Source organism: Pan troglodytes, chromosome 2 (genome assembly GCF_028858775.2).
Source record: "Pan troglodytes isolate AG18354 chromosome 2, NHGRI_mPanTro3-v2.0_pri, whole genome shotgun sequence".
Taxonomy (NCBI): domain Eukaryota; kingdom Metazoa; phylum Chordata; class Mammalia; order Primates; family Hominidae; genus Pan; species Pan troglodytes.
In genome coordinates this window covers 123,708,182-123,722,211 of record NC_086015.1, presented here as the reverse complement: position 1 = coordinate 123,722,211, position 14,030 = coordinate 123,708,182, and the positions used below count along the sequence as shown (strand labels likewise).

Genomic DNA, 14,030 nt, shown 5'->3' with positions numbered 1-14,030 from the left:
TCTCATTTCAAAACATAGAGCCTTGGGAGCCCTAGACCCTTTTTTTTAATTTTAGTCCACTTACAGCTTAAATCTGCTGTGGCTACCTGCTCTGCTCACAGACACTTCCCAAAGCTCTCAGTATCCAGGGTCCCTAAGAAGTGGAGGGTTGCTCGAAGTGAGGAGCCCACAGATCTCGAGGCTACATGAACAATGAAGTCACCCAGGAGAGAGGAAAAACGCCCTGTGCCATATGCCAAAGACTTTGTTAACAGTGCCCAGGTAGAAGGCAGTAGGTGACAGTGTCGGGCATCCAACTCAGTGCCAGGGCATGTGGACCACCGTCGAGAATAGTGGCTTGGCTTGCAGGTTTAGGGGGAATCATGTGCAAATTGGGGTAATGGAAAGCAGCCACAGAAGTGATGGGGGTACTGTTCCAGCTCAGGGAAGCAAGCTCTCTGCCATAGTGGATTCTATTCCCAGCAGGTCTGTGGTATCAGGAACCACCCAGGGACTACTTAAATTCAGTGGCACCCAAGGCAAAAATGGGTGGAGTGGAGAACTAGATACCTCTTAGGCGATATCCATCTCATCTGCCTTCCACCATATCAGGGGAATAAATCCTACATTCCACTTGGAACTCCAAAGAATGCAAATCCTAATGGGTTCAGGGCTTGGGAAGCTGGGGGTGGGTGGAGGGTGGGCTTGCACGGGATGGAGGGATGGGAATGTGTAGGGATGTTGGCCCAGATGTGGCAGGCACTGCAGGGGATGCTTCTAAAACTGCCTGTCTTGAGAATTTTCCCACAGCTGCCCTAGAGCTTTCTCCCTTCTTTCATTTGAAGGTACTGGGATTTAGGTGTGTGGGATTTTTTTTTTTAACTTTTGATCAACCATTTTCCTTGAACTACATGTGGAAATAATTAGAGCATGAATGCTGAGTAAATGTGAGCCCTGGCAGCCCCAGACATACTTCAGTGACAGGTTCTTGGCAGGAATGAAGAATTGTGAATCGCATGTGAATTTCCTTTAGCCTTTCTCTCCTTTCTTTTCTTCCCTTTTCTCCTTGCAAGGCAAATGCAAGTAGAATAAAAAATTTATTCATAGTATTCTAGGGGAGTAGAGGGTTCCACCCAGTTCACTAGAAGCAAAATCAGGACACTCAGTTGGGGTTCCATTACTGCTTCCCTGATTCCCTCTGCCATGATCTGGGAGGGAATGAAAAGGCATTGCTTATGAGAATCCTTTGACTATGAGAGCCAACTTTAATCCCCCCTTCAGAACCTAGCAACACCCTCATGTGACTGTATACATAACCACTTTCTTTAGTTTGGCCATTTAGGTTAGCTTCCTTGGGAGAGTGAAGTTTGATATTCAGGAACATCTGAAGTGGTAAATTCCTGAGCTTTCTAATTAATAGAATTCTTACAGCTTAAGGGACTTAGGCATCATCTATAACCTCTGCATTTTATAGCTGAGGAAACTGAGGCCCAGAGAGGTCAAGCACCTTGCCCCATGTCACACCATATGTTAGAGGCAGAGATATATCCAGGGCCCATTTCAGTCCTCCTGCATTAATTCTTCTTACACAGGACATCACTGCCTCTGCCTGGCTTACACTCCAGGTTACTAGTTCAGGTTTCAGCAGAAGTTTAAAAGCTTTTTTTTTTTTTTTTTTTGGCTGTTTTATCCCGACATTTGCCAAATCATTTCTCTTACATGGCATTCATCATCCATTTCTGGGAGCTCTCTGGGCTTCCTGGTTTTCCTCCCAGTTCTCTGAATGCTCCTACTCTACTCTCGGCTGCTTTGCTGTCAGAGTTCTCATACCATTGTGCAGGCTGTTGACTGCATGAGGAGCTGACAGGGGCTGAAATCCAAACTACGCTCTGCTAGCCAAGCCGCATACCCTGGCCATGTGCTGCATCTCCTGGAGAGAAAGGTGCCTTTTCTGATTTGCACAGAGACCCCTTGTGGGCTGTTCTTCCTGCTGTCTGTGCTCCCCCTTTTCCTTCCACGCCCTAGCCGCCCTCAGCCTTCCATGCCCACCTTTTCCTCCTGAGCTCATTTGTTCCTCTGCCTCCATTTCTCACCCCTACACAGGTGACGCCCAGATATGCATCTTTAGCCAATATTGGCAGCTGTCGGTGGGATGTTTCACTGTCCCTTGAGACACATGTCCATAACTGACTCATCATTGCCCACCCCACCCTTATGGGACACCTTTCCCAGGCTTCATCTCTGATAGAGACACACAACCAACCCTCCAGGCCCTAGAAGCCAAAGATCTGGCAGCCCCCCAGACTCTCTCCTTCCTCTCTCTCTTCAGGATGTTGCCAGACCTCGTTATTCTGTAGAGATTTCTCTTGGATCCCTTCCTTCTATAACCATGCCACCACTAGTGTAGATGCAACTGTCATCACCCCAGGCCTGTTCCAACTGATATCCTTCTGCCTGCCCCCAATTCCGCCTTACCCATTTCTTGCCATGTGCCACTGTTCAAGTGTTTTTCTTAACGCTCTCCTGCTCAAAAACCTATAGATTTTCCATCCACATCCTACCTTTCTTAAGAGCTCGGCTCAAGTCCCATCTCTTCTATGAAGTCCCATCTCCTGGAGTCGGCCCCATTACTTAGGACTGCATTGGCCTGTATTCTTGTTTCATCAGCTCAACTAGGTTAGACACTCCTGTGGTGGGGGCAGCCACATCCTCTGCTCCTTTTTGGGTTTTTTGTTGTTATTTTTAGAGACAGGGTCTCACTCTGTCACCCAGGCTGGAGTGCAGTGGCATGATCCTAGCTCACTGCAGCCTCAAACTCCTGGGCTCAAGCAATCTTCCCACCTCAGCCTCCTGAGTAGCTGCGACTATATGCCCATGCCACCACGCCCAACTAATCTTATTTTTTGTAGAGACGGGGTTTTGCCATGTTGCCCAGGCTGGTCTGGAACTCCTGGGTTCAAGTAATCCTCCCACCTCGACCTCCCAAAGTGCTGGAATGACAGGCTTGAGCCACTGCACCCAGGCCTCCCTTTTGGGTTTATGCCACGGAGCTTGCGCCATGCTCATTACAGACCGTTCTCTTTTTTTGTTTTGCTGTTATAGGCATTCATCAAATAGCATTTTGATGGGTTTAAATCATTTTCCTTGGCCATTACTGAAGAAGACTGGAGGATTTATACTCTCTACATTGGCCTTCAAAGTGGACAAGTCTTAGGTAGACAATTGGAGAGGAGAAAATAAGAACCATATTCAAACCTAACAAGCTAATTCAGGGCAGATAAATGGTCTGTATTAGAAACTTCCACTTGGACTTTCCTAAGAAACCGAAGGGTGAAATTATGAAACTAGTGGCAGCCTTACAAAAACATTTTTTAGGAAGAGTGACAAGATATCTTGGGAACTCCTAGGAATCACTCTGAGGAGTGTTGCTTTCGTAATAGGGAGCCCGAAAGACCCTGTCAGTAGCAGTGGAGTCACTGGGTGTTCCTGTGTTGAGAAGGCGGTGTGGTATGTCACAGGGGAGACTCTCCAACTCATCACTGTGGACCATGAGAACAGAAGCACCTCTCTTAAGTACCGGAATTGGAGCCACCTGGGTCTGACTCTTACCTCAGTCATGGCCCAGCTCTTGAAGTCACAGTCTCCTCAGTGCAAACAGGGATGAATCCCTGAGCCTCACAGATATTTGTGAGATGATTTTCAGCCCTATATGAACAGGCCTAACATGTTTCTAAGTCTGAAAGTGCTTACTATACTGCTATACTTCTGCTATGACTAGACAAGACCATTGCAGAACACAGGAACCGATCATTCTATAGAAACCAAGCATCTAGTGTGCTATGCTGTGTCTGGGCCACCTCAAGAAAGCTCTAAGCATAGGCAGCATGAGGCATTCCAGAGATGACATGTGAGCAGCAGTGAAGGAGAGAGGCTTCCGTGTGAAGGTGGCCTGAGCCAACCTAGATTCTTCAGTCTGAAAAGACACATAGAGAATGTGACAGAATCTGTAAAATAATAAAGAAAACGGTGGAGGTAAACATCACTGTCCCATTTGAAATTTGAATATAGTAATTTCCAGGCACACAATACGCAATGAGTAGTAAAAGGAACATGTTATATCCCATAAGCTGTAATAGAGGCTAAACATAGAAATTAATCAAAGGGTAATTAAATAATTCTTGATTGACCGGGCACAGTGGCTTAGGCTTGTAATCCCGGCACTTCGGAAGGCCGAGGCAGGTGGATCACTTGCAATCAGGAATTCGAGACCAGCCTGGCCAACATGGTGAAACCCCATCTCCACTAAAAATACAAAAATTGGCCAGGCATGGGGGCGTGTGCCTGTAATCTCAGCTACTGGGGAGGCTGAGGCAGGAGAATCGCTTGAACCCGGGAGGCGGAAGTTACAGTGAGCTGAGATTGTGCCACTGCACTCCAGCCTTGGCACCAGAGCGAGACTCCATCTCAAAAAAAAAAAAAAAATTATTGATTGACAGCTTCATAATAGATTTTTTTAAATCTTAAAGCTAATCTTCGTCAGGTGATATATCTCTTATCTGGATGTCATGGAGCCCGGCCATACTGACCCAGAAACATCCCAAGTGCCACTGTTGGCTGCTGCACTAACCTGAAGAGACTGTAAATGACATTTTAAAATAATTTTTGTTTATTTTTAAGCAGCTTTATTATCACTGACATATAAAAATTGCATATATTTAAGGTGTACAAATGTTTTAATGTTTTAATATTCATATATATGGTGAAATGTTCACCATAATCAAGCTAATTAACATATTCACTACCTCTACATAGTTACCATTTTGTGTGTGTGCATGTTGAGAAAATTTAATTTATGATCTATCCTCTTAGCAAATTAAAAGTATACAAACAGTATTATTAACTATCATTGCCATGCTGTACATTAGATCTCCAAAAATTACTCATCTTGCATAACCGAAACTTTGTACCCCCAAATGACATTTAATATACAAACCATTTGTTGAGCATTTTCTCAGGCAGTACAGTGTGGTGGGTCTGTGGGAAGCTGAAGTGTGCAAGGCTCTTAGAGTCTACTTGAGATAAGCCATATGTGCATCAAATATTGAATAGGACTCTCTCTAATAGATTAAGGACCCAAAAGCCATTATTGGAAAGATTTTGTTTATGAAGAAAATAATAGGGCAAATGGGGAGTTGGATTACCATGAAGCTAATTAAGCTTTGATTTCAGACCTTTTATTTGCAAGGGTCTTGCAAGGCCATTTACCCAATTTGCATTTATAGTTGTATATTCTTTTTTCTTATAGAGCCCTCCCTAAACCATTTAAGCTTCAGGCCCCACAAAACCAGGGTTTGGCCCTAGTGCATTAACCTTGAGATGAGGGACTGATTGTGAGCACATATAAGGAAGGGAAACTTATAGCAGGGACTGCACACATGCAGTGCCCCCTGCCACACACATCAGAACCACTGCTAGAAATCACCAGTCCCTCCTCCTCTGTCCATAGCATATGTAGGATGTACCAACACATTTCTTTCCAGAAAAAAAGAGAGACTTGAACAAGGTCATGAGATATTCCAGCAAGGTTTCAAGGTCCTGAAGCGGTTTTGCTCTTTCTCTCTGCTTTTCTCAGGCCTGTGCTACTGGGTTCCAGAAGAGCTGCCTGGGAGCAACCAGCATCTCACCCCATATGCCCCACTGCAGACCTCCCCCTGCTCTCCCCAGTTCTGTGAATTCCTTTGTCCCCAGCTCCATGGTATTCTGTGTATATCTGAGGGGCCCTGGTGTTCCTGTGAAGTTTCCATGACTAATTCTGGCAAAGCAAAGAGAGCCTTTCTCACGTCAACAAAGCCACTCTGTCGCAGAATAGTGGCAAGTAGAGCCAAAATTCCACCTTGGCATAAGTAGAGCTGTTCTTTTTTAAAAGAGTTGGAAGGGGGAAAAGAATGGAGGGGACAGAGCCGGCCCACTTCATGTTAGTGAAATGATGGTATATTAAACTGACAGTTTTATGGCTTTGCTTATAATTTTCCTTTCCTGCCAAAGCACACTGTTCTTCCAGAAATTATTTTACTTCAGAAGACTTTTTTTTTAAACATTCAACGTGTATTTTATGTTCAGACTTAATTCTGGTTGGCCCAGAGACTCAGATGCACGATCACCTCTACTGGTGGTTTTGCAAATAACTTGCTTCTCTATTTGCTTGCAAAGATCTTTTTTGATTGCAAAAATCATTTCCATTTTTTAAGACCTTGGATTCAAGACATTTCCTGGCTTTGATTTGTAAAGAGGTAGAGTGGTTTAGTGGAAAGAGGCTGGGATTAAAGTCTGGAGACTTTAATTGAGGCCAGGCCTCAATTCTACAACTGTGAGATCTTGGACCAGTCACATGTAGCTGTGAGCCTCAGTTTTATTTTCACCATAGGATCTTAAATCTAGAAGGGCCTCAGAGGTATCCCCTGCCTGCCTATCTAAAAAGAATCAAAAATGACAGTAAAAATTATAGATCAACCAAAATTGCTGTGCAAGTATGAATATTGCCATTCAATGGCTGACCGTTGCTCAGATACTTTCTATCTAGTAAAAAGTCAGGAATGTTCCCAGTCTGTCTTCTACCAAAGGGAGTTTGCAATGTGAAAATTAATAAGACCAAATCTCCAGAGCTTGGCTTGCAACACACGAAATGAAAACAACACGGAGACTGGTCAGGAAGATGATGCAGAAGGATAAAGCTAGAAATCTGATGTTTCTCCATTGCAGGCAGATATTTTGCTGATTTTTATCAATATATCTGAGTGTCCACACTTCCAAAACACACCCTCTACCCCCACTCAAATCAATTACATTCTCACAGGTACATTTAGACTTATAGGTTCATACTTTTGTGATATTGGACCTGCCTGTGACCTCATACTCCTAGAAAACATCCATGTGCCAATGTGGTTATCTACGCATACACGAAGTCCTCATACTGCTTTGGGACCTCATTCCTAAAATCATTACAGTGGTAGAACAAACACTTCTATTTGCAAGAACTGCATTGTACCTTGTGACCTCACCCTGTGCCAGCCCTTGGAACTGTCCCCACTCCCCAAAGCTCACTGCCTTGATTGTACCCCAAGAGGGAACCTTGAGGCTCTGGAGTCAGACTGGCCTTTGTTCTGTTCCTGAGTCAGCTCTCACTAGTTATGTGGCCTCCATGCGTCACAGAGCTTTCCTGACTCTCCGATGCCTCTGCATCTGTTACATGGGACTAAAAATACAGAGACCTGCACAGAGGTTGTGAGGACAGAGATATCTGCAGAGCCTCACTCAGCTGAAGGTGCTAAAATTAACATTGGCCTTGGGTCCTAGGCCCTTGTCATCCCCAACTAGATTACAGTCTTAAACCTGGCCGGTTTTCCTGCTTGCAGCCTCTCTCCATCCAGGCTGCCTTGCACTTTGAATCAGAATTTCAGAAAGGACCCAACACAAATTAACATTCCAAAGCACCATATCCATCATGTTACCTACCCAATCCCAAACCTTCCAAGGTTCTCACTTCTCATAGTCGCTGTGGAGAGCCCCTCAGGTCAGCCATCGAGCGCCACCCCTCTCCCCATCATCACCTGCCACCCTGCTTCATCTCCCTCTTCCTCACCATGAGAGGGGTTGAACCCATGAGCATGTTCAACCCCTCTCAAGGTGTTCTTTTCCCCCACTCAGAATCAGTTTCTCAGTAGATGGGTAAGACTACCCACCACGCTAAGCAACTTTCTAGGCACCTCAGGGATGCATCTGACACTCCCACTCCCAGAGAAGATGAGGCTTGGAGAAGGGCTTTCAATGGCACAAAGGCTATCTCTCTGGAGAAAATTTTCTTCATTGTTGATTTCTGCATCAAAGCATGCCTGTGAATGGGGATCACTGGGGAGGGCTATGAGGCTGCAGGTGAGACCTCCCCCACCTTGGTAGATCCCCCTACCCATGTTTTTGGGGCAGCCACCCTATTCTTCCACCTCCTGCACCACTTCTTGTTCCAAGGACAGAGCTGGGTGGAGCTGCAGGAGCCAACACTGCGCTTCTGCATTGCAGTGCTGGGCTGTGCAAGACAGAGAGAGATTGCCACCTATTGACAGACGTGTCACCTGCAAAGAGGAATGATTGTGTAACTAGTGGCTCCCCCCTTCTCTGTGTGCTCTTCAAACGGGCCTTTTGTTTTTTCCATTCAGTGAGTCCTTCTGTTCTCTATTATCACTGCAGTGCAAGGGAGGACAGGGAAAAATGGGGACATGACAGCCCAAGGTGGTAGTGACAGCATCTCAGTGGGAAAGTTGTCTGAAAATAAATTGCCCACTGTAGTAATAGCCACTTTCAGTTGTGTGGCAGGCACTGTGCTGCCTGCAGTACATCCCGTTTAATCCTCACAACAACCCTCTAAGAATCAGTACTCCCAGTTTTCACATGAGGAAGCTGAGGTTTAAAGAGAGCACCTGGCCCACGACCAGCAAGTAAGGAATAGAGGTGGGATGTGGGTAATTTAAACCTAAATCTCTGACGCACTCTTAACGCACATTCTCCCGACACTTGCTAATTATGCAACTCACACCCCCATCATAATTTCCTTACGTCATCTGGATATGAAAATAAATCAAATATAAACTGCTTTCCCTTTGATTGGGCAGAATTCTAGCCCTGCCACTTTCTAGTTATTTAAGCCTCCGCTCTCTCACCTGTGAAATGGGGCTAGTAATGATGTCTAACTTAGGGAGTTATTGAAGAGCTTAAATCACATATAATAAAAATAACTTAGTAGGATGCCGGATATTTATAAATGGGAGTTTAGTTATCAGTGGTTGAAGATACGAGTTGGAATCCTAGCTCCTCTCATTTCTAGCTTTGGAAACTTGGGCAAGTTATCTGACCTTTCTGGTCTTCAATTTCCTCATCTATGGAATAGGGTTTATAATAATATACCTATTCTTGCAGGGTTTCCCTATAAGACAAAATCATGTGTATGAAAACATTTTGTAAATTGTACTATTCAAATATTAGTTGTTATAACTCAAAAGTTATCTGTTTCTTCAAATGGATTTTTGAGAACTATTCCTGAAAAATGACTTGGTTTAATTCAATCCATTTTTAATACTTACTAAAAACAACAATGTAAGTTAAAAGGAGGTTCCATACATGCCACAGGCTTTTCTGCAAGTAGCTCTATAAGGCATTCCCATGAATAACAGGTTTCATATGCAGCTTGTTTTACAGTTGGTACTTCCACATGTATCTCACTGAATCTCCGCAGGGCAGGGTTGGCATTTACCCCTACTTTATAGATGAGGACATGTGAGCCTTAAAGAATGAAAATTACTAGTTAAGGACAGAGACTAGTGAGTGGAGGTTTGTGGGTGTTTGCCTGTGGAGCTGTGTGCGGGTGTCTTTGAGTGCAGGCATGTGTCTGAGCATGCTTTTTTATGCATTTGTGTGTCCATAACTCATGGGACACACCAACAGGAGGGTGCGTATTTGTCTGAATCCCTTGGCTAGGGTGTCGTTTTTTTGGGAGAGGAAAAGGTAAACATATCTGAGGTTTTTTACAACTCGTCAGCAAAAACCTTTTCCTCTTCCTTTTTCGTGTTGCCTTACATTGTCAGGCACAGTTTCCACAAGAGGGCCCTGCCTGGAGAATATCCTTGATTTTTATCTCCACTCTCTGTTTAGGAAAACAAAAGCTCTCCAATCCCCGCAGACTTCTGGGAATTACTTCCTCTTTCTTCCCCGCCTGCTAGCTTTCTTGAATTCGCCTTAGCAACATTCAAAAAAAAATTGGTTTATCAACAGCATGTGAACCAATGAAATGTGAGCTGAGAACGGCTTCTAGACCAATGGGAGCCCTGCATGACCAGCAAGCTGGCTTGGGACAGAAAATAATAACCTGGAGTTTGCAGAGCAGCCTCTGGGTGGCAGCAGACTAGCTGTATTGGATACAGCACCTCAGCTCGAAAGCCTCTTCTTTCTTTTTGCTTTTTTCCCCTAATCTTAAGTATAAAACATTCACCAACTATAAGAATTGTACTGTTACAAGACTTGTGGGTGTGAGTTCTCTGCATAATGTGGTAGACATGGCCTGGAGGGTGGACTGTCTGGTTCCATCCCTGCCTTACCACAGCCAGCCCCATGACCCCATCGTGCCTCCTGCAGTCTTTGTTGGTTTTGTCACAGCATCTAGCCCAGTAGCCTTGAGTCTGGAGGTCTTTCGTGATTTTGCCTGCCCAGCCAGTCAGGATGAGAAGCTGGGGAAATCACATTCTCCTTCATGTAACCACCACTACCCCTGGGTTGAGTGGTGAATGAGGTGGGGCTGGCTTTCTGCCACCAGTGAATGGGAGGGAAGGGATGAGCCACCAACAGATCAGTGCCTGTCAATACCCCCACATTCTCAGGTGGCATACACTGAGACCATTCCCTGCCTTGTCAGTTCTGCTGCACACGTCTGAACAGGGGAATGCCTGACTAGCAAATGATTTGAGAATAGTTCTACTTTCAGGCAGCTTCGCCCTCTTAATCTTGAAGACAGTGGCAGACATAGGTAGGGGCTAAATGGGACCATAGCAAAAATAGCGAATCCACGTTTCCAATGGTTTAGCCATCCTTCTTTTGCCCTTTGAGATGATAATGCCTTGAACACCATTCAGTCAGGTTTGGGTCCTTCAGATAGTCATAGTTCTCTACAATGTTTCCATTTCTGCCTGACTGACTCCTCTCACCCTTTAAGAATCAGTTAAGACCTAGTATCTTCAGAAAGTATCCTTTGAAAAATTCTCACCCTCTTCCTCTCCTCCAGCTCCCTGGTGATCCTGTTCTTGCACTTCCTGTGTTGTTTTCCAAATGTCTCTTTGTGAGTTTCCTCTGAGAGTCATGGAGCTTCCTGAGGACAGGGTCTGTCCTTTGTATCTCCATCCCTTCGCGTAGCGTTGGCATAAAATTGGTGCTCAACAAGCATTTTTAGAAGAAAGGAAGCATGCAAGAAAGGAACTCTTGCTCTTTGAGAAACATATTAGGGACTCAGAAGTACCTGAACCTGGGCTGAAGCAGTATCTGGGAGTAGGGCACTAGCTGTTGGAGGCAACGTCTCCAACAGCTGTTTAAGACCCAACATCTAGCTGTTTAAGACCATGAGCCATGACTCCAGAGCAAAGCCCAAGCCTGAAAGATAATCTCATTATGGGCTCATTCCGTAATGGGTTCATCTCAGTCACACGGTTTCCTTTATGATTGTGTGTTTTAGGAAGAGCTAAGGAGCAAATCCAAGATCTGTGCCAATGTGTTTTGTGGAGCCGGCCGGGAATGTGCAGTCACAGAGAAAGGGGAACCCACCTGTCTCTGCATTGAGGTAAGTCCTGATGTCGGGAGCCAGAGGACAGTGGCCAAGGCCAATGTGGCTACCTTGCGGAGCCACCCATCAGCAGGCAGTGCCAATGATTTCATTCTCTTTATAAAAGCATTCTTCATCCCCCTGAAAAACGTGGAATTCTTATTCCAGATTCCTGATTTTTAAAGCATGGATATTTTTTCTTTTAAAAAAATTTAGCTTTATAAGATTTTTTAATTAAAAAATAAGAATTGTTTTATATAAGTCAAATAGTACAGACATTTACACAAGCATAAAATTATAATCTTCCCCCATAACCCTTCAATCCCTTAGTCTGAAGTAACCAGCGTTAACAATTTGGTACATGTTCCACATGTTTTTCTTTTCTATGTTACTATAAGCATAGGGTTTATATGCTACTGTAGACATAATGGTTCCCCCTATTTTATGCAAAAATGGGATCATGATATGGATATAGATATATACAGTTTGTATTCTTTACTCATTAATTTATCAGGGACAACCCTCTAGATCAGCACATATACTTTTAACTCATTTAACTCATTGTAGTGGCATAATATTTAGTAATATAAAAGAACTAGATTTATTCAATCATTTTCCCATAGATGGACATTCAGTTGGTTCTTTGGGTTGTTTACCACTAAAACCAATAACATCCTTGTGCAAATACCCTTATATGCCCCTGCCTTTATTTCTGTAGCATTGATTGACACCAGGGCTTGCTAGGTCAGAGGATATGCAAATTTTTAAAAACAGTAGATGAGATGCAGGTTTTTTTCTTTTTTAATGTTTAAAAAACAAAGAGAGCCTTTGATAAATACTTCTTTTGTAGGCTGGATTCTGACAAGTTCTGCCACTAAAGGGAACATAAATACCTTGGACATTCTGTTTTCTGTCAAAACAACCCATAGCCTGGAAACACGTCTTTCTGCAAATTAAATACAACCAATTTAGTCCCCAGGTTAAGGATCCTGATTTGTTGCCCCGGAAAGGAAGTTTTCTAACTCAGAAACCTAAAAGCCAGATCCTACTGGGGATCCATTAGCTCTGGGAGGTCCTCACTGGCAGTGTACCTGGCCACAGTGTGGTGGCATAAGCCTGGACTTAGGATCTAGAAACCTGATCCTAAAAATTGTACAACTAGATGTGGGTGAGCTGAGACCAAACCTGAGGTCTCAGGAGATGCTGTGAAGACAGTGCCCACATTTGGTTTTGCCCATTGCCCAGCACATAGTGAGCACTCCATAATAAATATTGGTTCACTGAAATTTGTGTTTTTGGTATCCTCAACTAAAACTGGAGAGGTTGGGCTGCCATCCACTTCCAGTGTTCTGTGCTTCTTTTTACCATCTGCTCTTTCTTGTTTCAGTTCCTTTCTTTATTGGATCTGAGCTAAATTTACTTCCTGCTTCTCCCCTTTAAAAACCATAGAAGTCCAAAGAAACTGAGCTTGCCTGTGATCTTGGCACCTTCAGCAGCCAAAGCATAACCTAGTTGCCATATGAACTTTGTTCCATTTCCCTGTCCATAATGATTCTCTGTAGTACTTCACAAAGACCCAGGCAACCCTACTCCTAGCTTCACAACAAAGGCTTGAGATCAGGAGGAAAACAAAGTGGCCCCCCAATAGTATATAAAGCAAGAGATCCTTACAGTTAGGCTCCAGAAGAATTGGAGTGTGTGTGTGTGTGTGTGTGTGTGTGTTTGCCTGCCTGCCTATCAGCCTCTCCACATTCCCAGCTCTCAGCTCTGGCTGTTTTGTGTTATTGAATGTTGGAATATTAAGGGATCTTAGATCTTCTGAGACATTAAATTACTTTTTCCAAAGTGACAGAGAATTCAAATTTCTGGCTTTTAATAAAACGCCCTTTCTGCTCATTTGATGTGGGGGGTGTCTTTGTTTGTTTGGGCTGCTATAACAAAATATCTGAGATTGGGTAATTAATAAACAATAAGAATTTAATTCTCACAGTTCTGGAGGCTGGGAAGTACAAGATTGAGGTGCAAGCAGATTTGATGTCTGGTGAGGGCCTGGTCTCTAACTTCCAAGATGGCACCTTGCATGTGGCATCCTCACATGGCAGAAGGCAGAAGGGCCAAAGGGCCAAATGCTGTAGGAAGACTGTTTTATTCACTTCTTAACCTCATCCACAAGGGAGGAGTCCTCATGACCTAATCACCTCCTAAAGGCCTCACCTCTTAATACTTTTGCATTGTGGATTAAGTATCAACATGAATTTTGGAGGGATCACAAACGTTGAAACTATAGAGGGTGTCTCTTTCTTCACTGAATAGAAGAGATGACCCTGGACCAGAATAGGCATGAAGGGCCATAGGCAACTGAGACAGGGTCAGTTGGCCAGAACTGTGACTGCCTGTGCCCTGATGGGGTAGAAGCACCATCTCTGGTGGTGGAGAGTCCCCTTACAAAATGGCTGTGTGTGTGTGTGTGTGTGCATGTGTGTGTGTGTGTGTCTGTGTGTCGATATCCATAACTGCACAAACATTCTCTTTTGGGTCTGTTTCAGCAATGCAAACCTCACAAGAGGCCTGTGTGTGGCAGTAATGGCAAGACCTACCTCAACCACTGTGAACTGCATCGAGATGCCTGCCTCACTGGATCCAAAATCCAGGTTGATTACGATGGACACTGCAAAGGTAAGGTGTGCTCTCATCACTG

General features: G+C 44.2%; 1 protein-coding gene across 1 annotated transcript in view; it reads left to right on the top strand.

Annotated features, from left to right (window-relative positions):
• FSTL1 (follistatin like 1) overlaps window positions 1-14,030 on the top strand; it is a 57,349-nt gene that overhangs the window by 23,962 nt on the left and 19,357 nt on the right. Inside the window, 2 exon segments of the mRNA NM_001244588.3 lie at window positions 11,246-11,350; window positions 13,879-14,008. Of these exon segments, the coding sequence (NP_001231517.2) occupies window positions 11,246-11,350; window positions 13,879-14,008 (235 nt within the window).